This window comes from Hoplias malabaricus, chromosome 16 (genome assembly GCF_029633855.1).
Source record: "Hoplias malabaricus isolate fHopMal1 chromosome 16, fHopMal1.hap1, whole genome shotgun sequence".
Taxonomy (NCBI): Eukaryota; Metazoa; Chordata; class Actinopteri; order Characiformes; family Erythrinidae; genus Hoplias; species Hoplias malabaricus.
In genome coordinates this window covers 17,060,142-17,087,135 of record NC_089815.1, presented here as the reverse complement: position 1 = coordinate 17,087,135, position 26,994 = coordinate 17,060,142, and the positions used below count along the sequence as shown (strand labels likewise).

At 37.4% G+C, this 26,994-nt stretch overlaps 1 protein-coding gene across 2 annotated transcripts; it reads left to right on the top strand.

The window, feature by feature from the left end:
* The first annotated feature begins 219 nt into the window (after positions 1-219).
* tjp3 (tight junction protein 3) lies at positions 220-26,066 on the top strand. Of its 2 annotated transcripts, XM_066647245.1 has the most exons (31): positions 220-375; positions 9,662-9,718; positions 10,190-10,314; positions 10,485-10,587; positions 11,130-11,397; positions 12,140-12,243; positions 12,327-12,516; positions 12,651-12,726; positions 12,808-12,902; positions 13,274-13,349; positions 13,873-13,976; positions 14,082-14,166; positions 15,316-15,419; positions 15,541-15,628; positions 16,686-16,759; positions 16,923-16,992; positions 17,666-17,754; positions 17,861-17,930; positions 18,424-18,500; positions 18,666-18,729; positions 19,266-19,422; positions 19,537-19,645; positions 20,044-20,263; positions 20,685-20,884; positions 21,037-21,132; positions 21,214-21,290; positions 21,431-21,641; positions 21,789-21,889; positions 22,814-23,311; positions 25,481-25,527; positions 25,642-26,066. In XM_066647245.1, the coding sequence occupies exons 2-31, from the start codon at positions 9,671-9,673 to the stop codon at positions 25,781-25,783; spliced, it is 3,768 nt and encodes a 1,255-aa protein (XP_066503342.1). In that variant the 5' UTR covers positions 220-375; positions 9,662-9,670; the 3' UTR covers positions 25,784-26,066. The 2 variants fall into 2 exon arrangements, with proteins under 2 accessions (XP_066503342.1, XP_066503343.1); XM_066647246.1 differs by lacking the exon at positions 220-375 and having other exon boundaries at positions 9,435-9,718.
* The last annotated feature ends 928 nt before the right edge of the window (positions 26,067-26,994 follow it).

Below are 26,994 nucleotides of genomic sequence, written 5' to 3'. Positions count from 1 at the left end.
CCCACAAAGGTATGCTATATGAGGAAATTCATTTTTCATTCTGAGCTCAGGCTGAAATCCCCCTTTTACATAGTTAGTGTAGTGACAAAATGGCCTCAAGCTCAAAACACCTCAAGCTGTTGGATGTGGATGATACAAATATGTAAATGAAAGTTTACAGCGTAAAAACAAACCTATTGCATGACGTCACTAGTCAGATCGATGAAACCACGCCCACGACTTCTCGTCAGGTAAAGCTTCACCTGGTTCGAGAGTTGGTGGGGTAGTATTTTTTTTTTTTAAGTGTGATATTGAAACTGAGTCTAACCGGAGTTCACGTTACTGAAGCAGTGTCAAATTAATTTAAGTTCCTGGTGAATTTACACCTTGTGTGAGGTAAGCTTGCTTCTTTCATTCGTTTGGCTGTTTTCGTGGTGTTGGTTATTGCTGCTAGCTGTGAGGGCTTTGTAGCAGTCCATGTGGATGTTTTAGAAATACTGGAAACTGACTTTTCATTGTAAATCCTGTCAGCGCTACCAAAGCTGTTTGTTGCCGATTTGCTTTCGTTTATATTCATCATATTCCGATGAAATTATCTGTGAAAGTTACCGCGAGTGTACAAAGGGTCTACAGAATGTTTCGTTCTGTTTTTCATTTAGTTTGGTTAATTGTTCAGGGCCCAAATATGCTCGCTACTAATGAAAACTGTTGCTGTTTTTCTCGTGGACTGTGGTTGTTAGACTAAGCCTAGTTGGTCTTCGTTTCTCTTTCTAGAAAAGAGAAACACACCTTTTAACGCTTTAACAGGTGCAGCTACCTTGTAACACAGAGTAATTAACCCTAGGTTTCTCAGGGTTCAGAATGGAAATCCTCCACTTACTGTAATGTGTAGTTCATGACTAGGCTTAATCCCCAGTCTGTAAAACCAATCCTTGGATAACTCAAACGGTCTAGTCAGTGGTCTTTCCTTCACTTTTGCTGCTTCCTCTGATTATGGCTAGGCCTAAACTAGACCGGAGTTCCTCGCTTCCTGGGCAGGATTTAAATTTAGACTTCTATTTTTTTTTTAAAAAAAAGAAAGTTCTTAGTTTGTTTCAGGGCTAGCTTTAATTCCTTGATGATTTTCCACATAGAGATTCCACCGCTGAAGGGGGGATGGGGTGGTTGGTATGTAGTCCTGGACCTAATCCATGTCAGGGAAAACAACCCTAATTTATTCCAAGGTTATATTTAATAAAGGATTTAATCTGGTGTAGTTAAAATGTTTGAGTCTGTACTGACATGGAACAGAGGATTAAATCCCATTATGAGTGAGAATGGTGTAAATTAACACCTGCTGAACAAGCAAATGTGATCTGAATGAAGCATGAGCTGTTGTTTCTATGCTTTTCCTTCAACCCATTGCTTCCAACTGGCCCTTCTGGTTCTGCCACCCCTGCTGGTCTGTGCTTGATTTCAAGTTTCACTGAGTTTCGGCACGCACATCAGTGCCAAATAACTCAGGACTTCTTTCCAATGATTGATTGCGTTTGTGAGACCATCCACTATCATCCATGACGTTCCTTTGGCAGTAAAGACATGTGTATGTATTGGTCTTTGAATAAGCTGTAAATGTCTGGGGAGTGAAGAACATGTCTTATTTTTATTTTGTCCTCTGGCGCGTTCCTTACTTTGTTACATAAATATTTAGAGCAACGTGAAGAGTTGTTTGTAGGACTTGCCTATCATCACTGTTAATGGAAAATGCATATAGGTCAAACTGGACCGTTTATATTGGCATTATAAAATAATGTCTCACAGCACTAGGTAGCATTTTCAGGCCATAGCTACTTTTTTCCCAAAAAAATTTCCTGTAGTAAATTATTTCTCAGGTGTTAAATACTTTAAATGCCTGGTTCCAGTTATCACCATTGTGAACAGTTTCATTGGGTTTCTCTAGAATTATGCTTCTAATCTGGATCCAACCACACTGAGTGTCTTTGTTTACATGGACTGCTTCAGTAAATATGAAAAATCTGTAGAATTTTCTGTTTAACACCAATTTTGTCTTTTAGGCAATGTGATATTTGCTCAGCTCGCATGACACACAAGAATAAGAGTTGATGTGCCTTAAGTAAACAGGTAGTCCTGCTGAATTGACCTGTTTGCACCCTGCGAGCAATCAGCAGTTTCCTATTATCAGGGTGTTTACAGAAACTCTTAAAACTGACACACCTTAAAAGAAGCATGTTCAGCAGTGTGTAACATTGCTTGAATGCTTTCATAGAGTCTCTGAAGCGTGATTCCCCTCAAGGGTGTAAATGGTTGCTGACCTAAACACTGAAAAAAAAAAAAACTTGTTTACCTGTTTCTAATGCGTTTGTTGGCCTCTAAAATACTAATGGAGTATAAACTGTAACAGCAGACAGCTGATATTTGAATTTAAAAAAAAAAAAAGAGTCCACATTGACATTTTGAAGTTCAGAGCAAACTCTGGGGCTTATGCCAAAGGGAATGTTATGGGAAAGGCCAGACTTGTTTTTGTTGATTTGAGTCTTTTTCCAGCATCTGATGGTATGCATGATTATTTAAAAAAAATAAAAACAGGCTGTTTTTTCCTGATCCCTACACCGAGGCACATACCATTTGCCTTTTCTAGGCCAGTGACAAAATGCAGTGCTTGTGTGTTATTAATCATTTACAAGGCAAGGTAATGATTCCCTATGTAACCAAGGAACCATTCACATACAGAGGGGGAGATTCTCTTTGGAAAATTGTAGATTTGTTTTGGCATTTGTGACTTTTGTAAAGCTATTCTTCAGCCATTATTAGCAATGTTTCTGATTACAACTTAAGCAGCAGAACTGCTGCCACAGATTTATATCTAGTGTATTTTTTAAACTTAGTTTGTTTTGGAAGCTTCAAATAATAGGCACCTGCTATGCCAGGGTTTATTTTAGGTTTCAGAGCCAACTGCTCATTAATTTTAATTATGACATTTTAAAGTACATTGAAACTAGTATTAAAATAAATCTGACCATAATACAATTGTGGCAGATATAGATTAGGTTGAATAGTCTTTTAGTATTCCTTTTAATGGGAGAGAATATTTATTGACTTAGATGTCATATCCCATTCAAACTGGTTACCAGAATGTATGCATCATCCTCTACTAATCCAGTGGAAATGGTCCTCTTAAGGTGGTTTTGTCTCAGTGGAGTCGAAAACAAACCCTGCAATACATGCTCCACCTTAATGACTTCACAAAGCTGGTAGCAGAAGGTATCTCGGGAACAGGAGAGCTCGTGGGTGGAGTTTTCCTTTGACTCAGATGTTTCCCGTGCAAGGTGTTGCACGGGAAACATCTCCTTTTTTTTTTGAGCAAATATTTACATATTCTACAGGACATCTGTGATGTTCTATTGTCAGTCTGATAGTTAGCAGCGTGTAGAATTTATTAGAGGTCACAGGTGTTCCTCTCGGTGCATAACGTGGAGTAAGGAAAATGGAGGTGAGGTTCAAAAACCTGGTGAGTACAGGGGACAAACAACCACTGCAGAATGATGGCTGCTATTTACATTTTATGAATGTTTTTCATGAAGAAAAAAAAAAGTTAAATAAATTGTCCAAAGTGACATAATGATGAAAATTTGTTGCATAGATTTTAACTGTGATGTTTGCCTTTTCAAAGGTAGAGTGACAATATGTAATATGTCTAATATGGCTAATATGTAAGAACAGTTGTATTTGACCTGTTTGGAGATGTTAATAGTTAAGGTATAATGTGGTGTGGATGTTTAAACAGACTGTTTAATAATTCCAGATTTATTTTAGGACTGTGTTGACTTTACCTTAACCATCTGTGTGGCACCTGTTTCCCAAAACATTGGTTTATCTCTCTTTGAGAATAAAACTTTGTAAAACCTATAAATTCCAATGCCACACTTCACTCACAAGTATTGGTTCCTATGCAGTTTCTATTTATTTACATTTGGATTTAGTTTGTAAAGCTTTGCCTTTGTCTATAAGATGGACTGTTCTGGCTCTCTGTTAGATTTGATTTGTTTGTTGCAGTAATTCACCTTGCAGGAACAGTATTTAAAATAAAACATGACCATATTTTGATTGAAACCACTTTTAAGAAGCTAAACATTCATATAAACAGTAATGTCAAATGCTTTAATTTGATATGTAGTCTGTTATTATACATACTACAACAATTCTAGTCAATCTGTGGTTGAATGTATCTGGTTTGGTAAAAATGACTGCCAATTTTGAACTGTCAATTATTTACTGTACTGTGTTTACTGTTGTGTGGAGGGTGAGCTAAATGTGCTATAGTGTGTCCCTATGCTAAAACTGAAATTATATGAAATAGAAATTCACAAGATACAGGCAAGTGCCAAATTTGCAGCTAATGCATTCAGTAAATAAATAAATATGAAGTGGGATTCGACCGACATGGAAAATGTTCCATTTGAAAATACTTATCAGTTTTGGAGGTTGACTCTCAGATAAACTGTGTTGGCCTCTGGTGATTCTCCACGTAATATAATTCTGAATGTGTTGTATTCAGTAATGTAAAAAATTGAAATTCTAGGTTGTGATAACTAATCAGAAGAGAGTTCTTTCCAGCTCCACAGAATGTAGGAGTATTACACTAGTGCCAGGAACATCCCATTTCTTAGAGGGCTTGGCCTAGTAATGAAAAACATAGATATTTGCATGTGCGACCTGTACTGTTGGATCTGTTTCATGATTTCAACTGTGTTCACATCAGTCATCTTCCCTTTTTTTGTGTAGATAATGGAGACCATATGATATGGAAACTTTATAATAATAAATTACTATAGATATTATTGATCTAGAACTAGAAGATAGGCCTAAATATTTCTTTTTTCATTTATAGTTTATTTTGATCTCCAAGGTCCACATTTGACATTTGCTTGGAATCAAGAACCATAAACAACAACAGAAATATTTGCATGAACATTTTCCAACCTCTCTTTTAATATTCCAAAGCCACTGCACACTGATCACAATGTGCAACGTCCAAAGAAATTCAAATAAGTTGTTTATAATGAGGGTTCTCACACCAGGGAAGAACCCTGGTGTTGGTTTTCAGCACTTAGCGACTTCTAGCACTGTTTATTTATTTATTTTTTTTAAACTGGGGGTTCATAAACATTAGACTGGTTTCTAGTGTCCGAACAGACAGAGAGCTAGCAAATGGTGAGGAATAAATAATAATTTTTAATTAAAATTAAATAATCAGTGATAAAAGAATCATGGCTGTTAACAGTCTGCCGCTGCATCATGAAATACAAAATGAAACAATTCAAAGGAGAAAGGAAGTAAATCACCTCTATGCAGAAACAATGCCGAATTATCCGAGCATGAGTTCAGTGGAGACGTGATATGGTCAAATAATCACAACTTTGAGCTTGATTTTTTATTATTGTTATTTTGTTATTAATTTATTTTCTCGAAAGGTAATATGCACAGTGTTTAAAGTGAAATGTGCAAAAGCCATCATCTGTCATGGTGTGGTGGTGCATGGGTGACTTGTGTATGTTTGTACTGTTAATGTTGAGGTGTATGCTGGGATTTTAGAGAAACATCTGTTACCAGGAACAGGAAATAACTATCTGTGGTTATTTCAGCAAGACAGTGCCAGACCTCATTCTGCACATGCTAATAAAACGTGGCTTCATAGACACAGAATGTGTGCGCTTTGCTGGTTTGACTGTGACCCAGATCTGTTGATGGATGCGCCTTCAAAATGTAAATCGGACAACAGCGACCATATATCAGCTGAAATCTTGTTTCAAACAAAAAGGGGCGAAAAATTACTTTTCCAAATCTTAGTATCCCCAGCTCTCAAACAATTAAAAAGAGTCAATAAGAAGAAAGGGCATGTAACACAGTGTTAAACCTCCGTCTCTTTTGAGTGTGTTGCGATTATCAAATTTAAAATGGGCTCATATTTACAAAATACAATTCATTTTGTCAGTGAAGCGTTCTTTCCGTTGTTTATTAAATAATCACTATTTTTATGCCGTTTTGCAAAATCATATCTGTAAATGGGGTTGTAAACAGACAACGTTGTGTTGTCAGCTAAATTACTTAGCTGTTTATTTTTAAACACGATTAATCTTGAGAAAAGCAATTTGTGTGTAGTGTAAAAATAAATGTAAGCTTGAAGTTTATCATCACTATCACTGTGAGGATTAGTTTAGCTGTGCTTTGTACTGTATGTGATAAGTGATATGATGCACCTGTTGTACAGAGGCCTTTGGAATTAAACACAATGTTTTGGTTACCATGCATTTAACTTTGATTATAATAAATGAAATCTGATTTAATCGGTTGCCCAATATCTTGTCTCATTCAAATAGAAGCCTGAAACAATCCTTAAAAATTCAGACATCAGCAGAGCACTGAAAAGGTGGATTTATTTAAATCACAAATAATGAAATCAAAACTGAGTGTGTGGTCTCACTGACAGGACTTTATTAGAAACTTTCAGGATCATCATTGGACTTGGTCATTGCAAGTACCATGGACGTCTGAGTGCATACTTCCTTAGAGTTTTATTTATTTATTTATTTTTAAAAAGGCATTCACAAAATGCATTTGTTGAACCGGAAAAAATATAATATCTACATATTTGCTGACCTGCTGTCGGTAGTATAGTGCTGCTCTAAACCAGAAATGCTTGATTGTCTACTGTTACACAATGGAGTTCTGTCTGCAAATGTTGTTGCAAATCACCTATAACTGCAAACCCACAAGGTGTACCCCTCATCCTCTGATCAAACTACTCATAGCAATTTATCACCAGTTAAGTCTGATGTTATGCTACAGTGTAGTAATGATAATAATAATAGTGGTATCAATCTGGGGCCACAATAACAGTGCTGGAAGCATCAGTCTGTGTTGCTAATCTGAGCCCATTTCTACTTCAGTGGAACTGATTGGGGTGCATAATAGCGAGGGGTCCAAGGTTGGCCGAGCACACAGTCTTCCATCAGTGGGCTGTTATTTTCTGGGGAAACAGTAAAGAGGAGCAGTTAGTTTGGCTGAGTGCAGTAGAAAAGCATGTGTGAGTATTTTCATTAGTTTAGTGACTCCAGAAGGTCTGAGTGTAATGGACAGACTGGAAAATACACATTTATTATATTACAGAAGCACATTTTGAGGCTAATTATATTTTCTAGCCTTTTTTTCTTTATTATAAATAATTTGCTATGATCATAGAATTATTTAATTTTTTTAAGAGAATCTGTGCCCTTTCTACCTTCTTTTTTACTCTGTGAGACTGTAGTCATTCAAAGCTGGGAGTCTAAGTGAGCACAGTTGGCCTTACTGTCTCTGGGTGGGTAGGCCCTCACCCAGCGATGTACAGCCAGTGTGGCAAACTGTTGGTTAACAGAATTGGACATGTACTCTTATTAAGATGTCTTCTGATTAGTACCAGTATTAGTATGAGTTCCAAAACTCTTAGAGCCTTCACCCTACAAGCTTGGTAACATTAGGATAATGGAACCACAGAGCTGCCATGAGAATTTTTTTAAAAATTATTTATTTTTGGTATCACCCATGTGTTATCATCAGCTCATTATTTCACCCCAAACCCACTTTTTTGATTTAGATGTAACTCTTCGCATTTGCTTTTTATTCAGCATGCAGTGTTGTATGAATATTCAAATAGCTCCTACCTCTATCTCCACTTAACCCCTCCTCCACACACACACACACACACTTACTGCTGCTTGCCTGCAAATCGAAGGCCATACTCTGCAGCTTGATGGGACTGAGAGGTTAGGTTTATGTCATGAGAACCCCTGGCCGTCTGAATTGAAGTCGTTGGAGCACCACAGTTTCAAAAAGGAAATGAACACCCATGGCACTGATTATTTTCCACATGATATGACTTATAGCTGTGTGTTATGTTAATGTATCACCACACTGTCACACTAACAAGGTAAAAATCATTGTTTTCATTGGAGGGGGTTTTCTGAATAGTGATTTTTTTTTTTCACAGTTAAAATACGTTAATTCCAGATTAATTCATTTTTTTTCCTCTTCATTACGTTCTGTTTACTATTGTTCCTTCTGTTGGTTGCTGAACAGTATGCAATGATGTGTTTATTGTGCCTAGATAAGTAGAGTACATACAAAAGGCATTACTTGGCAACTAAAAGATTTTCTTGCATTTGACACTGTTTACAAATTGAGACAAACCTAGCTCTAATTTTTACATTTAGTATATGTTTATTTAACAGCATTCTCATGTTGATGCATGTTATTAAATGACACTGAACCTTTTTGCATACCTCCGCAACATGATAGGACCTCATTATCATGATTAATATGATGAAAATGTCAAAAAGACTAGAAAATGTGAAGAATTTTTTATTTATTTACACTTTTTGGGTGAAATATTAAGGTTTCTCTATAAACTGAAAAAAATTTTGTTCAAAAAAAAAAAAAAAAAGAGGCCTAAATTTAAAAATGTTTATTTATTTACTTTCTTTGAGTACTGCAATAGTAGGACTACTTTTGTTTTATTAAGGAACCCTTAAAATTATGTTTGTATTTATGGGGGGGGGGACTAAAAACAAAAAAAAGATCTCTGTGAAGTAGATCAGTGTGTGTGCCTTTTTAAAAGTTGAAAGGGGAGTTCTATGCAGTTATTTTTTAGGCACGTGGGCCCTCTGCTTTAATATGTCCCTCCCTGGACTCAAGTTCAGTTTAAGTTCGGTTTAAGCATCCATATTATCTCTAAGAACACAGACACAAATGTGCCTTCTAATGCATTTGTCATTGTTCTCGTTCATGAAAAGACATTCATGAAAGCTACAGTGTCTAGATATTTTATTTCATTTAGCCTGCTTGGATCATACAAGTGTATTCATCCACTGTGCTTGGCCGGAATACAATGAACGTTGCGACAAATATTTGATCTTTAGTATGATATGAGAGGGCGGATCATTCTCAGCACTGCAGCGACAATGGCATGGTAGTAGTGGTTTAGTCTGGGTTATGGTGATATGGGTGGATCAGACACAGCAGTGCTACTGGAGATTTTAAACACTATATTCACCCACTATGCACTCTATTAGACGGTGGTCACAATTTTACAGCTGACTGATGTAAATCCCTATATTTTTATGGCTGTAATGCCATCTTCAGAGGCTGCTGTTTTGTCAGGTGAGAGTGATTAAACGAATTGTGAATCAGTCCTAGTTTTACTCCTCTGAGACTGACTTGGTCAGAGTGCAGGCTGTTGAAAGAGAGTGGTATGTTGGTCATGTGAACCACGAGGAGAATGTTCATGACTGTATTGTTGTGAGGCTGCTGGTGTTGGTGTATGGCTGTCGTCACTCAGGGAGGTATTGGGTTTCAATAGAACTGTGTACAAGCTCCACCTTCTTTTACCTGCCTGCCAGGAATGCTGGAAGCAGGTGAGAGCACGTTCAAGCGCAAGCTGTTTAACGCTCAGGATAGCGCTCCCAACCTCTGGGGCTGGGAGTGGAGACCGGACACAAAAACAAGGAGGCCTTCGACCGAGTAACTGTTGACAATTTTCTGTCTGGTTTACACTCATGTAGCGAGCTCAGGCCTCGTCTGCTGCGAGTTGATGTTTCTCACCTGATTTCTGTAAGATAGTTGTTCTTAAACCGTCTTACCTTTTCAGAAAGCAGACATGGAGGAAATGACAATATGGGAGCAGCATACCGTAACGCTAACCAAAGTAAGTTGTTTCTTCAGTTTATTATTATTATTATTATTTTGAATGCTAGGGTTAATTAAGAGGGTGAAATGTATTTATTAAGGACTGTGAAAGCAGGAGTGTATTTGTTTAAGATCAGTTCAGGTGGTAAGCAGTCGTATGATTTTTATTTATTTTTTTTGCTTTAACCTGTAACCAAGACACGCCCTTTATTTAATTTCATGTGACAATTTCTGACAGAATGCAGGATTTCTTTATCTCTCTCTCTGTTTTCCTTTCTCTTTTTAATGTCTTTGTCTCTAGCGCTCTGTCTCTTTATCTTATCTCTTTCCCTTTCATTCTTCCCTCTTTCCTCCTGACTTTTTTCTTTCTTGCTTGCTTCTTTTTTCTTCTCAATTTCTTTCACTCTGTTTTTTTTAAACTCATATTAATTTCACCCTCTTTTTATTTTTTATTTTTATTTATTACATTTTTTAAAAATCTTTCTACCAGGATCCTAAGGTGGGCTTCGGCTTTGCAATCTCAGGTGGGAGGGACAAGCCAAACCCAAACAATGGAGACACAGCAGTGATCGTCTCAGATGTAGTGGCCAATGGCCCAGCTATGGGCAGACTACAGTGAGTTCCTTTTTACGCATCACATCATGCACCCCCCCCCCCCCACGCCAAGTTCCTTTCTGATCCTGTTCAACCTGTTGCTTTTGTGTACAGAAAACTTTCAAAACTACACACCTTCACTCAGTTTCTGACAGAGTATAATTATTTTTTTGCTATATTCCTGTCTGCAGTACACGGGATCAGATAGTGATGGTGAATGGAGTGTCTGTGGAGAATTCCACCTCAGTCTACACCATTCAGAACCTCAAGAGCTGTGGAAAAACGGCCAATATTGTGAGTATAGCAGCAAAACCTATAAGACATGCACCTCACCTGATACCAGACAGCTGTGCATTCATTTTAGAAGTGCATATTGCAATATGTAAATTTAGTACACCAGGTGTAGAGTAGCACTGGAGATATATATATATATATATATATATATATATATATATATATATATATATATATATATATATATAACACTGAAAAATATGATTTAGTAAAGGGCCTTTTCAACATAATGTATAATGGAAGGAATAAACAATGTAAAACACAGTGTAATAGAGTTTCTTGTTTGGTCAACATTTATTAACTTTTAAATATATTGTTATTAACAATTGTTTAAATATAACAACACAAACAAAATGCATTTAAAAAAATACCAAAATTAATGAAATACAGCAAAATAAATTTAGCCGAGTCAAAATGATTTGACATCACTTTAGACATCAAAACACTTCTGCCATTGTCATATTGTCATAATGCATTATTCATTCTATGCAAACATCAAAAGGATAAAAATGTTACAAATGTTGTTCTCTTTATATTTTCAGACTCTGAAAAGGCCACGCACAATTCAGATTCCAGCCAGCAATAGGCCTACACGTGCTGCCTCACAGTCAAACCTGCTGGACAATGACCGATATGATCGGAGACCTCGGCGAGGGTCTGACTCAGGGTATGACCGGCGCCCACGCAGTGCCACACCAGAGCGCAATGGTCATGACCTACCACTTATGTCTGGTTTCAAGAGACTACCCAAACAGGACATTCCAGATAAGCCCATTAAAACCACACTGGTGAAGAAGAAACCCACAGATGGTGAGCAGATGCATCAATACTGCAGCATTTAAATTACAGATTACTGCATTTTTGTTTGTTTGTTTATTTATTTATTTATTATTTTTAAAGTATAATCCATGTGGTCATTTCTGTAGGGCCCTTAGTGAATCACGATGGATATATTTAATTAATCTGATCAAACAAATATTCTTCCTGTTATCCAATCACATAAGGACTTATTGTTGAGCTTCTGACAAGGGATAGATGAATTGAGGGAGTAATAATTAATATATTTTCAGAAAGAGAGAGAGAAAATGCTTTACTAAAGCCTTTTAAAATTCTTCAAAATCCATTTCTCTTTGGTTTTGGTCCGGAGACCCCGGACTGTTGGGCAAAAGAATTCCACCTACAAAGCCTCAACAATAAGTGTCCTCAGTTCCCAAATGCTTTTTGAGTGTTGCTAAAAGGAAAGGTGATGAGGAGGTGGTAAACATGCCCCTGTCCCAAATTTTTTGGAATGTGGTGCAGGCCTCAATTTCAAAATGAGTGAATATTTGCCAAACATGTTTGTCCGTTTGAACAATAATATCTGTGTCTTTGTAGTGTGTTTAATTGAATGCTGTTTGAAAACAGTGTACAAATCATCGTATTCTGTTTTACTTCATTGGAACTGGTGTTGTAACCTACACATTTAGACTGAAGTATATTCAATGCATGTGTAAATATTTGTTGTAATATTTAGAAACTTACATTTGCTTTTTATGATGTTTCCTATCTTTAGAGTACGGAATGAAGCTTGGGAGTCAGATTTTTATCAAACACATGACTGCCACGGGTCTGGCTGCTAAAGAAGGCTCACTGCAGGAGGGAGATCTTGTCCTGAAGGTGAGAATGATCATTTCAAGGTTCTTGATTATATATTTAATGAACTATATTATTGTGCTAAAATTCTTATCTATCTGGCGTAGATTAATGGGATGACTACTGAGAACCTCTCACTGCTGGAGACCAAGCACCTGGTAGAGAAGTCCAGAGGTAAACTGACCATGCTGGTGCTGAGGGACAATAGGAAGTTCCTGGTCAGTATCCCTGATGTGGAGGACAGTCCTGGTAACAGTGAGGACGAGAGACACAGGGACAGCAGCTCTGAAATGGAAGGTGAGTCCTCCTTCAACAGGAGTCATAAGGGGTGTAGAAATGCATTATTATGTATCATAACGCATATGTGTGTAAATATATAACAGTTTTGCTCAGACTGATATATTTTGTTTCATTTTCCCTTTACCTTTCAGACATTTCTGATCTGGATTCAGACGATCGAAAAAACAGAGCATCTCGTCCCACAAACCGAGAGCGGCGTACACGCAGGTGAACAAAACACAGTGATCAGACCTCTGCTCTTGAAACTGGAAGTGGCTTCCTATAACAAACGTGTTTTCTGTATTTCAGAAACAGAGCAGAGGCTGCACCACCCTCGAAAGCACGAGACTCCCCTCCTCTGCGCTCCACACGTCCACCGGCTCAGTCCAAGCCCCCTCGCAGAGGTCAGTCATATGCAGTGTTGGTCAACGTTTTATAATATCATTTTGCTATTGGCCAGAACCTTTTGTCATCGTGTATTTCTGGGTTTCACCCACAATATATCTCGTCATGGCAAGGGTTACTCGGTGTAGTGTATGAAATTATGTAACAGCTTGAACAATTAAAATGGCCCAATTATTAGTTTATATTAACATATGATTAAACAATTATTTTCTTCTCATTTTAAGTTGACATATTGCTATGGTTTTGATCCCAGTGACAGAATTTTTAAATGCCACATTAAAGGCCAGAAGAATGAGGAAAACAGGACTTGCTTATGAAAAGAAATGGTGTATGGTGTAAAAGAAATCTCTGCATTTACTTTCTTATACAGTTTCAACAGAGTCAGAGTCTGACCACTCTCCACCTCCAGCTAAAACAGACACCCTCGATAACCGAGATCGTTACAGGTACTCACAATTTGAAACACTCCTCCACATTCACTTATTTCATTATTTTATTTATATACACTATAGTTACTTTATATACCGTCTAATGCATTTTTGCGATTTTTGTAATTAGCACATTTCTATGTTAATACGTTGTTTATAGGAACACATTTATATATCGCAGGATTATACCACTTTTACAATTAGGATTGTAAAATGAAAATGAATGAAAATTAGGATTTTCATTTAATTTTATTTAAGATAAATTAAACATAGTGTGTTGTTTCTATATTTATGCACATTTATATTAAGCAAATTAATAAACATAAGCTATATATTAATGATGTGCTGAGGATGTGTTAAATCATTTTTGTTTGGAAAATCAACAAAACATGCAATTTAACCAGGGCTTTAACTTTTGCCTTAGAAAAATGTAACAATTTGAAGAAATAAGCTTCATATGTGTACACACTGTATATAGTGCAGATAAATATTTTCTTGTTTAAGCTGTGGCCTGATGGTAAATGAGTGGTTGTCTATACAGAGTTCTTCCAGGAGTCTCTACCCTGCCAAACCCTCGAGCTTCTCCTGTACCTTATGACTGGAATGCTCCTCGCAACACCTCTTCAGCCTCCCGGCCTCGAAAAGGTCAGTCCCACACAATTTTATTTTATGTATTTATTTTATTTTTTTTAAGTAAATACGTGTTTGTGAATTTTGAAAACCAAATGGTTTTGTTTGATTTTGCTCCAGCTGTTTCTGAGTCTGATTCAGACAGGACTTCCTCTCCACCACCAAGAAGAAACAGCCCCAAAGTTGACCCTCACTCCAGATACAAGTACGGTCATAGCGCCCTGCAGCCACACTAAAGTAAAAGTATAAAAATACATCAAGTGGAAATTCACTAGCATAGATTCTGAGCTAATGGAACTGAGTGTAGCAGCTGTAGTATCTGGGCCAGTAGAAGAAGGCACAGACACAGGCCAGGATTCATAAAAAGCAAATAAAAACATCAGCTTCATGTATTTCATTAATGTGTCTTCCAGTCACATTTTATATATATATTTATAAATGATCTCAAATATAATTTTTTTTGGAAGTCATATTATCCTACAATAAACCTGGTCACTTCTACTCTGTCTGCCTCTTTTCTTGGAGTTTTCTTTGCTGCTACACTGCTGGAACACATACTTTATTCCACACCTAAATCACCAGCTGTGTACTTTCCAATACACTGTTATTTATATGACCATAAAAAGCCCACATTTCTGGAATATGAGTGGGAATACCCAAGACTATATATCTCTCTCTTTTGATCACTAAGGCTCCGTTTACTCTTGACATAGACATCCTCTCTTTTAAATCATGTTGCTTAGATCATCAATCAGTCAAAATTTAGTGTGTTTATACTTGAACTTTGATAACAGACCAGATCTCTTTTTACCAAACAGAATTCCAATGAGTCCTTGGTTTACTCAACCAACTGTCCTTAATCTTCTTAAGAACAGAAAAGTGTAAAGAATAATACTTTAAAACAAGTGTCAAATGACATGACATCATTCAGTGGATAAGGATAGGCACTGTTGTTATCAAATGCATTGCCCTCAAATTTACACTCAATCACACTAGTTGTGGCTTTGGTAGTAAAAATGTAATTGGGTATTAAACCATTGTGATATTTGTGCATCATTCGGATTTGATTTTAAGTTACCTATATGGGCCATATTGAATACCTCTGGGTCAAGAGCTAGGCCCAAACACATTCTGATCACATTTTGAATGCCAAGTGTATAAGGGCCTGATGTTCACCTGTTGTCCTTATTGCTTTATTTAACCATATGAAGTTTTGCAATTGTATATTTATTTGAAAACATTCAGTTGAAACCTCAAGTCAAGTCAGTTATATTAATTTCCTTTCATATTCCATTCCTTTTCACTCAGTAGACTGTGTTAGTTTGACTGTAACAATATATCTTTGTTCTCGTAGGGTGCTCCCTGACCTTCCTCCTCCCGGCTTGAAGCCCTCAACCTTGAGCCGCTCCCAGGAACTCCTTAATCGTGCGCCGTCCCCATACAGACCCCCACCGCGAGGTTAGATTTCGCCTCCAACTTTTCCTCCATTTACTTATACTCTGAGTTACCGCCTTTGATATTTTCACTAATGTGGGTTTGGAAAACTGCATTTTTAGAACAAGCTTTTTATTTCCCACAGATGAGTCTGAGTCAGATTCAGACCAGAGCTCTGGACCCCGACTCAGACAGGACCCCACACCCAGCCTAGACTCACGCAACAGATACAGGTACAGATGAGGCCTCCCTGCCCCCTCTAAATCCAACCAAGGAGAATCTTCCATACAAGACCACTTATCTACAGAGGCATTCAAGGGCTTCTTTTTAATTAACATTATTATTCATTATTTGTTTTGGGTTTTTTTTCTGGTTTGGTTTTATTTGTGTTTTTGGTAGTTTAGGGTGTTTTCTTTTTACTGTATCAAGGTCAATTTTTTTTTTCATTATAAATTGTTACTTTTATGTTCTTCTATATGCAATTTATTGTAGCATTATGCCACAATGTGAAACTTGTGATCTTCCCAAATAAAAGTCACCAAATCACAATTGAATATGTTCCTGTAGTACTTGCATTGATTTCTGATTAACTGATCAGCAAGAGTGAACCACATCAAAACAAAGTTAACATGACGTCCTCATAAATGTAATGCAATTCAGTACAAATTGGAGCAGATGGTAATGAATTGTTGATACCTATGCATGAAAAACCTACTAAACAGGCAGCAAGAATGACCTACAGTGAAACCTCAGTGGCCTTTGGTATCACTTTTCATTTTATATTTTTCTCCCTCCAACAACACTATACCTGGAGCCCTTCAAGTCCTTCAGTTATTGGCACATTAGATACTTACACTGGTTTGAGGTCACTATCAATGGTTCACTAATAAGTGGTTAGGGAAGCCAGACTTAGAACTCTATCTTTAGTGAACACGAAGCAAATATCACAGTAATGAGCACAATCTTCTATCTAAGACCTAATGGAATTTTAAGAAAAAGTAAGTCTGCATATGAGTATGGGACTATAGTTGTTCAGTGAGGAAACAATAAGCTAGGACAATGCCTTCCTTCTATGCAGGTCACTTCATTATTCTCTTAATAGGCAGCTGTGTCATCGGAAATCAGGCAGTCATAAGTCGCTAGCTATAGTGCTGCTTACTGCTCCAAATGTTTGAATTTTTTTTTCCCCAGCAATTCTTTTAGAATGTCCCCTCAGAATACAACACCTAATATTCCACCCCCAAACGTTTGTATCCTGTATACGTTTGACCCTTCCTCTTCCTCCCGCAGGGCAACTCCTGAAGTGGTAGCAGCCCCTGTTGGGCCCCCAAAATGGTCCAAGCCCTCCACAACCATCAGGAAAGGTAAGACTGGTGCAGAAGCCCCCCCCCCCCCCCCTTTGGCAGCAAAAACGTAAGCTGTTTAAGGTTCCTGAAGACCAATGACAACTGAGAACCACTGTTTAGCTCAAAGTTTAAGATTAATGAATTAATTAACTATTAATTGTGTTGATCTTTGTTTCTGCAGCTCCTTCAGAATCAGACTCAGATGGCAGCTACCCCTCTGTTCCCAGACCAGAGAAAGCAGCTATAAATGAGTAAGATTTATAAGTTTATAACAGTGGCTTGCAAAATTGTTCATACCCCAACAATGTTAACTGTTGGTGTAGCATATACTATTGCTTTTGTTACAAAACATTGTGCCTCTTAAAAGGTTTTGCCACTTTTTTTATTAATGCAAAAATCATTAAAACTTGAAGGGCATCTAGAATATTCAAATATTGAAAAAATAATGTGGTAGCAAGGTTTGACACTGAAAATATATGCATATAGTTATCCACATTGAGTTTCGTGCATTACCACACATAATCAGGATATAAATACACCTTTTTACCAAATACATAAAGCTGGCCGCAAGAAGAGCAAACAAATATTAGAAGTAAAATTTAATGCTGAAAGTAGTGTTTGTGTATCACTGAATGTATCTACTGTGATAAAATGTTTGAATTTACCTTGTATCTGTTGAAATAATCATAATTTTCATGATTTCATGTTTAAGCTAAAATGTTATATAGTTTTTCAAAAACTTGCCTAATTCCAAATCCATATTAGTTCATGTTTAATAATTCTGTTACAATACACATAGCTTTAGTAGTGCAATATTATAATTTAATGCTCACTCTATTATCTTACAATATAAAGCTTACTTAAGAGTAAGATTATCATTTTAACTATTAAACATACTGCACAAATGTTTGACATGTAAATTAGGGCTGTTGCTGAAGTGCGTATGCCGTCAGTCAGAAGCAGACCAGAGCTTCATGAGCGACCCCCTACTCCTGCCAGGCCACCTTCTGAAGGTCTAAACCTTATTATACATTACAATGTATATTTTATTATCCTGCACATCTCTACTGATACATGAATATCCCTGTTTGCACTCAACTTTGTTGTTTTAACTTGCAGACTCAGTGTCTGACAGGGGTCCTTCTCCCCCTAGGAGGTCTGGTAGCACAGATCATGATAGCAATCACAGGTATTTTATACACACAACTCATACACCCCATAAACACTCCTCACATTTAACCCCTTCTCGTAAATCACTTTCATGTGATTCCTACATTAAAAACATTTCAGGAGTATGAAGGAAAAAGATTGATTTAATGTAAATATTGTGTGTTGTTTAATTGTGCAACAGATGTTTACTCAGTCACAATATTGACGTTGGTGTTTGGTGTTTTAGACTAGAGATTAGTACCTTTTAAATTATTAAACTTCTAATCAAAAATGTATTTAAAACAGTTTACGAAATGTTAAAAAGCAGAATTAGTTCAGATATCTGTGTATTTGGTTTATAGTTATTGTTAATATTTATTGATTTTATTAATAGTTTCTAAGTTTGCTAATTGCTAATACTAAATAGAGGCTACCAGTACACAACTTTAACTTTTTCAAACTATCATAGCTGTTTGCTTCTTAATAAAAGTGTGATATAGTGTGTTTAAATTCATTTGTATTGTTAATCTTAGCCCTGTCACCAGCTTTCCACAAGCAAATGCCACTCTTCGTTCTGACGTATCAAAATTCAGCCATGCCAGGATGAACGGTGAGCATTACAACATCTTTCTCTCTTAAACGTATCTCCTTTAGGACAATAACAATATGTACTGATTTTCAGCCCAACCGGTTATTTATTCACCTTAAGAAACGAAGGGTGCTGTGTTTGTCCTCCAGTAGGACGTGTAAAAACATGTTCTCTGCATGTTCCTAGGTAAGCCTGTAGAGGAGCCCCTTTACTCCCTCCCACCTGATGCAGTGCCTACAAACAACGTGGGGTAAGACAGACTTTGCTTGACATATGCCTATAGACCGTATTAAACCCCATCTAATAAAACGAATATTATCATTTTTAAATTCTGTCCAGTCACGCTTTTAACTGTATTAACTGAACTATGAAATTAATCCAAAATTGTATCCACAATCAAAATCAGTGTAAAATAATCATCATAAAACATCTAAGCCTTGGTTGTAAAATTAGATTTTGAGACTGAGCCCTGTCCTAATGCACAGAATTATTAAAACCCATCTTGTTGAAAATGGATAAATCTTGTAGTTACAAAATGAAATGCTGTTTTTGCTTGGAAGCTATAGTCTATAGTTAAATCTTATTGTTTATTATTTACATTTATTATTCATTTAAATATACTATTTAAATTAACACTGCTCAATATATGTTTTATTTGATTCTCTGGTTATGGCAACTGCTTTTGTTATGCCAGAAACAATTAACATGGTAAAATCATTGTATGATTTTGACCATAATTATTAAATCCACCTCTTACCTATTTTTTTTTCCCCCTCCCTACTGCAGATACAGCTCAGACCAGAACTCAGTTGGCTTTATTAAGGAGGGGAGCGTGGGATTGAGGTTGGTTGGGGGAAACGATGTGGGGATTTTTGTGGGTGGAGTGCAGCCCAATAGTCCTGCCCAGAAGCAAGGAATGAAGGAGGGAGATCAGATTCTACAGGTAATTTCTAGAGTTCTAGAGTTGGATGAGAATTAACATCCTGATAAGTTAATGTTTTTTTGTTTCTTTCCAATATTCAAGTAAGCTAATATACTGCTATTGATGGTCACTCAGGTTAATGGGGTAGATTTTGCTCACTTGACCAGAGAGGAGGCTGCCATGTTTCTTATGAATGTTCGCAATGGGCAACGCATGGAAATGCTTACTCAGAGTAAAATGGACAGTGAGTACACTATATAACAGTATACTAGATCATCTTTGTCTAATATCAACATTGTGTGACAGATTATTTGTGAAGAAATTGCTTTAGGTTTGTGTATTTTGTCACCTACTGCTACTACAACTAATAAAAATAATAGTAATAGTTATGATTTTAGTGACAGGACATTGTCTAATAAACCCTTGGATTATAATGAGTGCATCTATTATATATTCACAAAGAATTAAACACTTTTTTTTGTCTTGATTGAGATGCAGGTATACCTAGGAGGCTTGTATATCTTAAGTTGCATTAAGTGTCACTGTGTTCAGGCAACAAACGGTAGAATAATAAATGGGTTCTGAGATTAAATATTTAATGCTGCCATCATGTTTTTTTTTTTCTTCTTCTTCTTCTTTTAGTTTATAAGAAAATCATGAAATCCAACCTGGGAGATTCCTTTTACATCCGCACACACTTTGATCATGAATCGGAGGGTACTTATGGCCTAAGCTTCACTCGGGGAGAGGTGTTCCGCGTGGTGGACACCATGCACCGAGGCAAACTAGGCACATGGCTGGCCGTCCGCATGGGAAATGACCTCCATGAGCAGGACAAAGGCACCGTTCCCAACCAGACCAGGTGGGAGGACAGAACATTTTAACCTGGAATTTAAAGTTAGAGAATGAGGGACAAAGTGATATAAATTGACGAATAGCATTCCATAACTTGGTGTCAGTAACATAGGAAGGACAACTTGAAGAACCAGAAAACTATCTCTACAAAGTTATAATATGGTCCACTTTTAAGATTCCTCCACAATTTAGTTGAACTTCAGACCATTCTAAACTTGAGTCCTACACTACTTCATGTTGGGAATGTCATAAAACTAATGTTCCAAATTTGTCTTTGTGTCATATTTACAGTAGAAGGCACTAAAATGTAAGCTAGACTGGTGACCTTGCTAAGTTGTTAATGCAGCTTTGCAGTGTTCCCCCGTGTTATGACTGATTTATTCCTGCCCAGTGTCTTTGGAAGCTGAACTCAGCATTTTGTGTCTCAGAGCTGAAACTCTAGCAAATATAGAGCAAGCTCAAAGAATCCAAGGAGCGGAGAGACAAGCCTCGGGCCCCAGAGCAGAGTTTTGGAAGTTACGTGGTCTCAGAGGGGCGAAGAAAAATGTCAGAAGGACACGGGACGACCTTCTACAGCTGACAATCCAGGGCAAGTTCCCAGCATATGAGAAGGTCCTGCTGAGAGAGGGTGAGTAGAAGAGTGAAAGAAACATTATAGAACTTTGTTCGGTGTTTAAAGTTATAAAATGAAAACATTTCTTCACAGTTGAAATATTCACTACTATAACACTACTTTCAGCATTAAATTTATTCTCTAATATTTGTTTGCTGTTCTTGCAGCCAGCTTTAAACGTCCTATTGTAATTATGGGTCCACTGAATGATATTGCAAATGAGAAGCTAGCTAAAGAAATGCCTGATGAATTCGAGGTTGCAGGTAAGCTAACTTGTTTTATATAAAAATGATACATTCAGTCGTCATTCAGAATTGTGTGAACCAGTTTGTGTATTTTGTCAGAAATGGTCCCTAGGAGTGGTGGAGAGAGCGCATCCTCTGTTATTAAACTAGACACAGTGAGAAGAATATCAGAAAAGGTAGAACACTTTTGGTCAAATTTAATATTCTTCCCTTCATTCATTCCTTCATTTCTTTTTTTTTTTTTTTTATCTTTTTTTATCTTTTTTTATCTTTTTTTCTCAGAAATTGATAATCCAATTTTTTTTATTTGTTGCAGGACAAGCACCCCCTGCTGGACATCACACCCACTGCAGTGGAGCGGCTCAGTTACATTCAGTATCACCCCATTGTGCTGTTCCTGGAACCATACAGCCGCAAAGATGTGAAAACTATGAGGCAGAGATATTCTCCCAACTCCAACAAGAGCTCACGTAAACTATACGCTCAAGCCTTGAAGCTGAAGAAACAGTATAGTCACCTTTTTGCTGGTGAGAACATGTTTTGCAATCACCTTTTAATTTAGTTTTTCTTATATTTGAAGGATATTGAAGGACGTCATAATTTATTTAAAATTAATAAAGCAGGTTTCTACTATATTGTATATCACACAAATTTCACTATCCCCTTTTCTTAAGGCCGCATTGATCTGCAGCCTACTTCAAATGTGTGGTATGAAATTCTTAAAGAGAAGATTCGCCAACAGCAGTCAAAACCTGTCTGGGTCTCGGAAGTGACGGTAAGAATGTTTTCTATAGATCACGTACCGAACGTTCTTACAAACTGGACACACACAGGCCCCATTCACACTTGGCATTTAAATGCATCTCCTGTGACAACTTATGATCGGATTTCTCACATTTCCACTGGAAGAGGAGTATGCCAGAGTCGTGCTCTTGCATGTAGGGGTTAAACATGTCTCAAAATAAAATAAAATTATTTCATAAAACTTTTTTTATATAAAAAATTATATAACTCAGCAAGTTTTTGACCTAGAAACATAATATAAACACACCCTCAGAAACCCTGGATGTTCTAGTTTTCAAATATAAACAGAAACTAAATATATTTTCTAGATCGTTGTGAAGGAAACAAGTAACGAGGCATGTCTCTCTCTCTCTCTCTCTCTCTCTCTCTCTCTCTCTCTCTCTCTCTCTCTCTCTCTCTCTCTCTCTCTCTCTCTCTCTCTCTCTCTCACACACACTTAAGTCATGAACCTTGTTTATTCATTGGAGTTATGTAATGACATAAATTATGAGAGTAGGACCTCACCCAGACTCCTCTTCTCTGTCCTCTATATCCTCCAAACTCACATCACTTCCACATGTGACAAACTCGTTCCTAACTCTGACACCTCCGTGATCACACTACAAGAATAATGTGGTCATTTGCTTCTCTGCCCACCTCTGAATGTGGTTTGAGTGATCTGATTAAAATGTGTTCTCAAGACGCTTTATACTCTGATCACACCTGTACAAGCCACTCCATGATCAGCCAGGTTAACTGCAGTGGTGAAAAGGAGGTTATAAGCGAATATTTGTATAATAAATTGAATTTAAATCGATTTATATCATTTAATTTTTTTATAAGTAAATTTCATTCAATCTCAATCAGACAACAGTGTGGCATTTAACACTGTGTGTGTGTGTGTGTGTGTACGCAGCTTGAGGGAGGAGGTGATGAGGAACTGGATGCTCTCACTCGCACCAACACCGATTACCTCAGTGGAGCAAGTGACTATGAGGACACTGATGGTGAGGCGTATACGGACGGTGAGGCCTACACGGACAATGAGGATCTGGAGGAGCCAGTATCCAATCAGCAGGGTGTTATTGGACGCAGAGGTACAGCGCTTGCCCGCTCCTCAGAACCTGCTGCCAGACAGAGCCCCAGCCCCGAGCCTGAGTATGAACTTCCTCCCATTCTCCAAGTCCCAGAGCCTCGTACTCCACGCCGTTCCACACACAGCCCACTGCAGCTGGAGGAGCCCCCCTCACCAACACAGCGCAGCTTCAATGACTCAGACTTCAGCGGAGAGATTCCTCAACCCACCACACCCTCAGAGGGCCCTCCAAACTTCAGGGCTCCAGACCCCACCGAGCTCCCACCAGAGAGCCCCCCACCTGTCCCACTCTCTGCCATAGAGAACAAATTACAACAGGTACTTCACACACAGACCGGGCACATACTTTGTCAATTTTTTTTTTTCCCAACAAAGGTATTTTGCTGAAATGTTTTTGCTAAATTACACAAACAGCTGTTTTTAAATGAATTGTTTATGTCCTGCCACAAAAGACTACATCACTTTAATTCTGTCGATTCAAGTGGAGGCTTTAGCTGTGTTTTATTCAATGCTCTTTAGTAAACAAAAAAAAAAATACATAATACAAGGCATCTGTATTTTACATATAATCATTTTTACATATACAGGGGGTCCTCGACTTATGAAGTTGATCCATTCCTACGTCGTGTCGTAAACCGATTTTCAGTGTAAGTCGGAACGTACGTACATACTGTACGTAAATAACATACTGTAAGCACTTTATCCTATCCCAGGGGTCAGCAACCCGCGGCTCTTTGATCCCTCTGATGCGGCTCAGCTTTTGAAAATAATTAATGAGTATTTTATTTTGGTTCGTTTGTTTTCAAAATGTAATTCTATGACGATTATGGCAATCTTGTAACATCTAAAATATTTTAATATTTAAGATATTTTTGTCGCTCTTAATATACGTCACAACTTCCAATGTGCGACACCCGTCAGAGTGCGTTTTCTTGAACTTTTTGACAGCTGACTGCACGGCGCCAGTAAAATAATGACGGCATGCAGAGAGAGGACAGCATTTTTGTTTGCTGCCAGTGGATAATTTAAGTTCGCCATTTTTTTTTTTTCATTACTACAAGGACTCAAATAGACATAGAGTATTTTACTTAAACTTCAACCCAAATATTAAAAATGTTTTGTTGCATGCAGAAATGTTATTTCATTTTCTCTGCAGTCGTTCATTGATTTCGTAAATGTAACACAGTGTAGTTTGTTTATACATAGCACAAAGGCAAAAAGACCCTGTTATGCGCAGTGTTATTTCATTTAAAATTTCTAAAGGTTTTTGTGGCTCCCAGTGTTTTCTTTACTGTGTGAAACAGGTCCAAATGGCTCTTTGAGTGGTAAAGGTTGCCGACCCCTGTCCTATCCTAACACTCGGTCCTGAGCCGCGTAACCATGTATTCTTCCGCTGCGCACACCAAACATGACGCGTTACGACGTAAAACCACTTAAATCGAAACAAGGCTTTATACAGTAAATGGGAGATGTGTCGTAACCATGAAACATCGTAACTCGGGACTGACGTAACCCAAGGACCCCCTCTATCAGTTTTAAAAACATTAAGAAAAATGCCAATTTTTCTAGGAGGAAGAGTTCGGAAAATGGTCATAAGAATAAAACATAACATAAACCCACACAAATATCTTATGTGGACCTCTGGATAAAAATACACCAAAAGTAGACAATGGATATTATAAATATGCCTCATTTACAGCTCATATATCATTCTTGTTTCCGATATCATATTTTAATAAGTATTTTGCCAAATTGAGAAGAACTCACTACAGTTGGGTAATTGCAAAACTGGAACAAACAACTGATTACCACTCATCCAAAATGATATAGTGCTAATGACAAATAAAACAAAATAAACTGGATGGAAGCCATATGATGAAATGAGCACTATAGCCTTCACTATTCTTAACAAATCATGGGTTAATATTTATGACTTAATCAACATTATGAAATATATAGTAGGGCCCATCAGAGAGAAAACCCTTTTTTTCCTCACACTTACAGCTATTTTTCTTTGGACTGCATTAGACAGCAGTGGGTCAGCTATTTAAGGCAGTTGGCCTCGTAGAGATCTTCACTCTCTGGGTGGACATGATGGTCCACTTTCTCAACTCAAGATACTCAGAAAAACAGACCTGGGAAGTCTGTACCTCTGCACTCTCCTCCAGCAGGTTGGGCTGTCCAGTGATGTTGGATTAGTGATGGTGCAAAAAGAAGCTGTGGTTAACATACCTCAGGGAAGGAATATGCTTGTCCTCACCCTCCCAGCGTTGATGGCATCTTATGAGATAGGAGAAAGTACAGGGTGGAACTGAAGCTGATTAATGGTTGCATGAAAACTCAATGGCTGCCCACAAACCCACAAAAACAGAGCTGTGTTTATACCCTTTTTTGAAACCCCATTAAATATGGCCAGTATATTAATATAAATATACATGTGTTATTACATTAATGTGCTTTTTTTTTTTTTTTTCTCCACCACCCAAGACTCGCAATGCAGAACCAGAACAAAAGCCTGGTCCCTCCTACGTTGTGTAAGTATCATCATTATTTTGGTCTCAAGTGATTATCTGCCAAAAATAAATAAATAAATAAAAATAGTAAAAAAAAGACCCATAATTTGAATGACTTTTATTTTTGATTCCCAGGTTGGCACACCATGAAGCAATGATGATACGAAGAACCCAGATCAGAGGCAGTGACAGTTCAGAGGATGATGATGATGAATATAATGATGAATATAATGATGAAGACGATAATGATGAATGGGGTCCTGCCACAGAGTTGTAATACACATGCGCTGTTTGAGACTTTTGTGGCCATATAGACTTCCATGGCTGTGGACTCTACTTACTTTTTTGGGGGGGGTAACTTTATTAATCATCTAACATCATGGACCTACACTGAGCACTCTAACCCCTGGACTATGTTTGCATTGGGGTTCCTTTGATTTGTTGTTTTATACTGTTGGACTTTTGTGGTGAAATATTGCCTAAGGGATCTTGGCCGTATTTTATCAACTGTATTAAATCACTTTATTTTGAAATATTTTAGAATAAATGCATTTAACAGATGTTTTACTACTATTATTTACTAGTTTTATTAAAGGCCAATATTATTGCAGTGAACGCAATATCATTACAAAACGCATAAGATATACAGAGGAAAACATTGCGGGACGAATTTGAGAGAATACATGCAGTGACCCAAGGTGAGTTGTTGGTCAGAAATAATTTTCAGATTAAATTCTTTCTCTTTCAGTGAACATGTAAAAGTAGAACCAAGTATGAGTTTCAGAAACAGCTCATCTTTGTGTAAATGAAAACAGGGTCTCTGGGATCAATCCTTGTTTTGTGTCACTGCCATAGACACTTTGTATGTTCTCCACATGTCTGTTGGATTCCTCTGATTGCTCTGGTTTCCTCCAGAAATCCAAGCTGATTTGTTAGGCAAACTGTCAACAGATGCGAGTGTGAGTCACTCTGTGAATGTCTGGTGTGCAGTAAGTGATTGGTGCCCTGTTCATGTTGTGAGGATGCATTATGCCTAGGGATTCCAGGTAGGCTTTGGATCTACCTCAGTCCTGATCAGGAGCAAGTTGATCTAACCTCGTCCCAATTATTGCCCTAAGCCTTTCTTCACATATACACTTTCAGCTTTGATGTTGAAGAAGGCTGAGCAAAAATAAAGTGTTTAAAGGGTCAGAGAGTAGAATCCAGAATTGGGAGACATTTTGCCTTACATTCCTTCAGCTGTGTGCTACATTACTACAGTTTAGACACCAATCTAAACACCAACAATACAGTGTTTTTGTAGAGGTTTGAAAAGAAATGTTTTCAGGTCATTTATAATAATCTCCTATGTGTGAAGGCTTTACTGTGACCCACATGCTTTTAATTTTTCCACTCTGTATTTTACCATCTGAATGTCTTCCAGATTTACTACATCCCGAACACCTGACAGTGCATGGGCTGCTCAGTATAATTATGAGGCTCTGACAA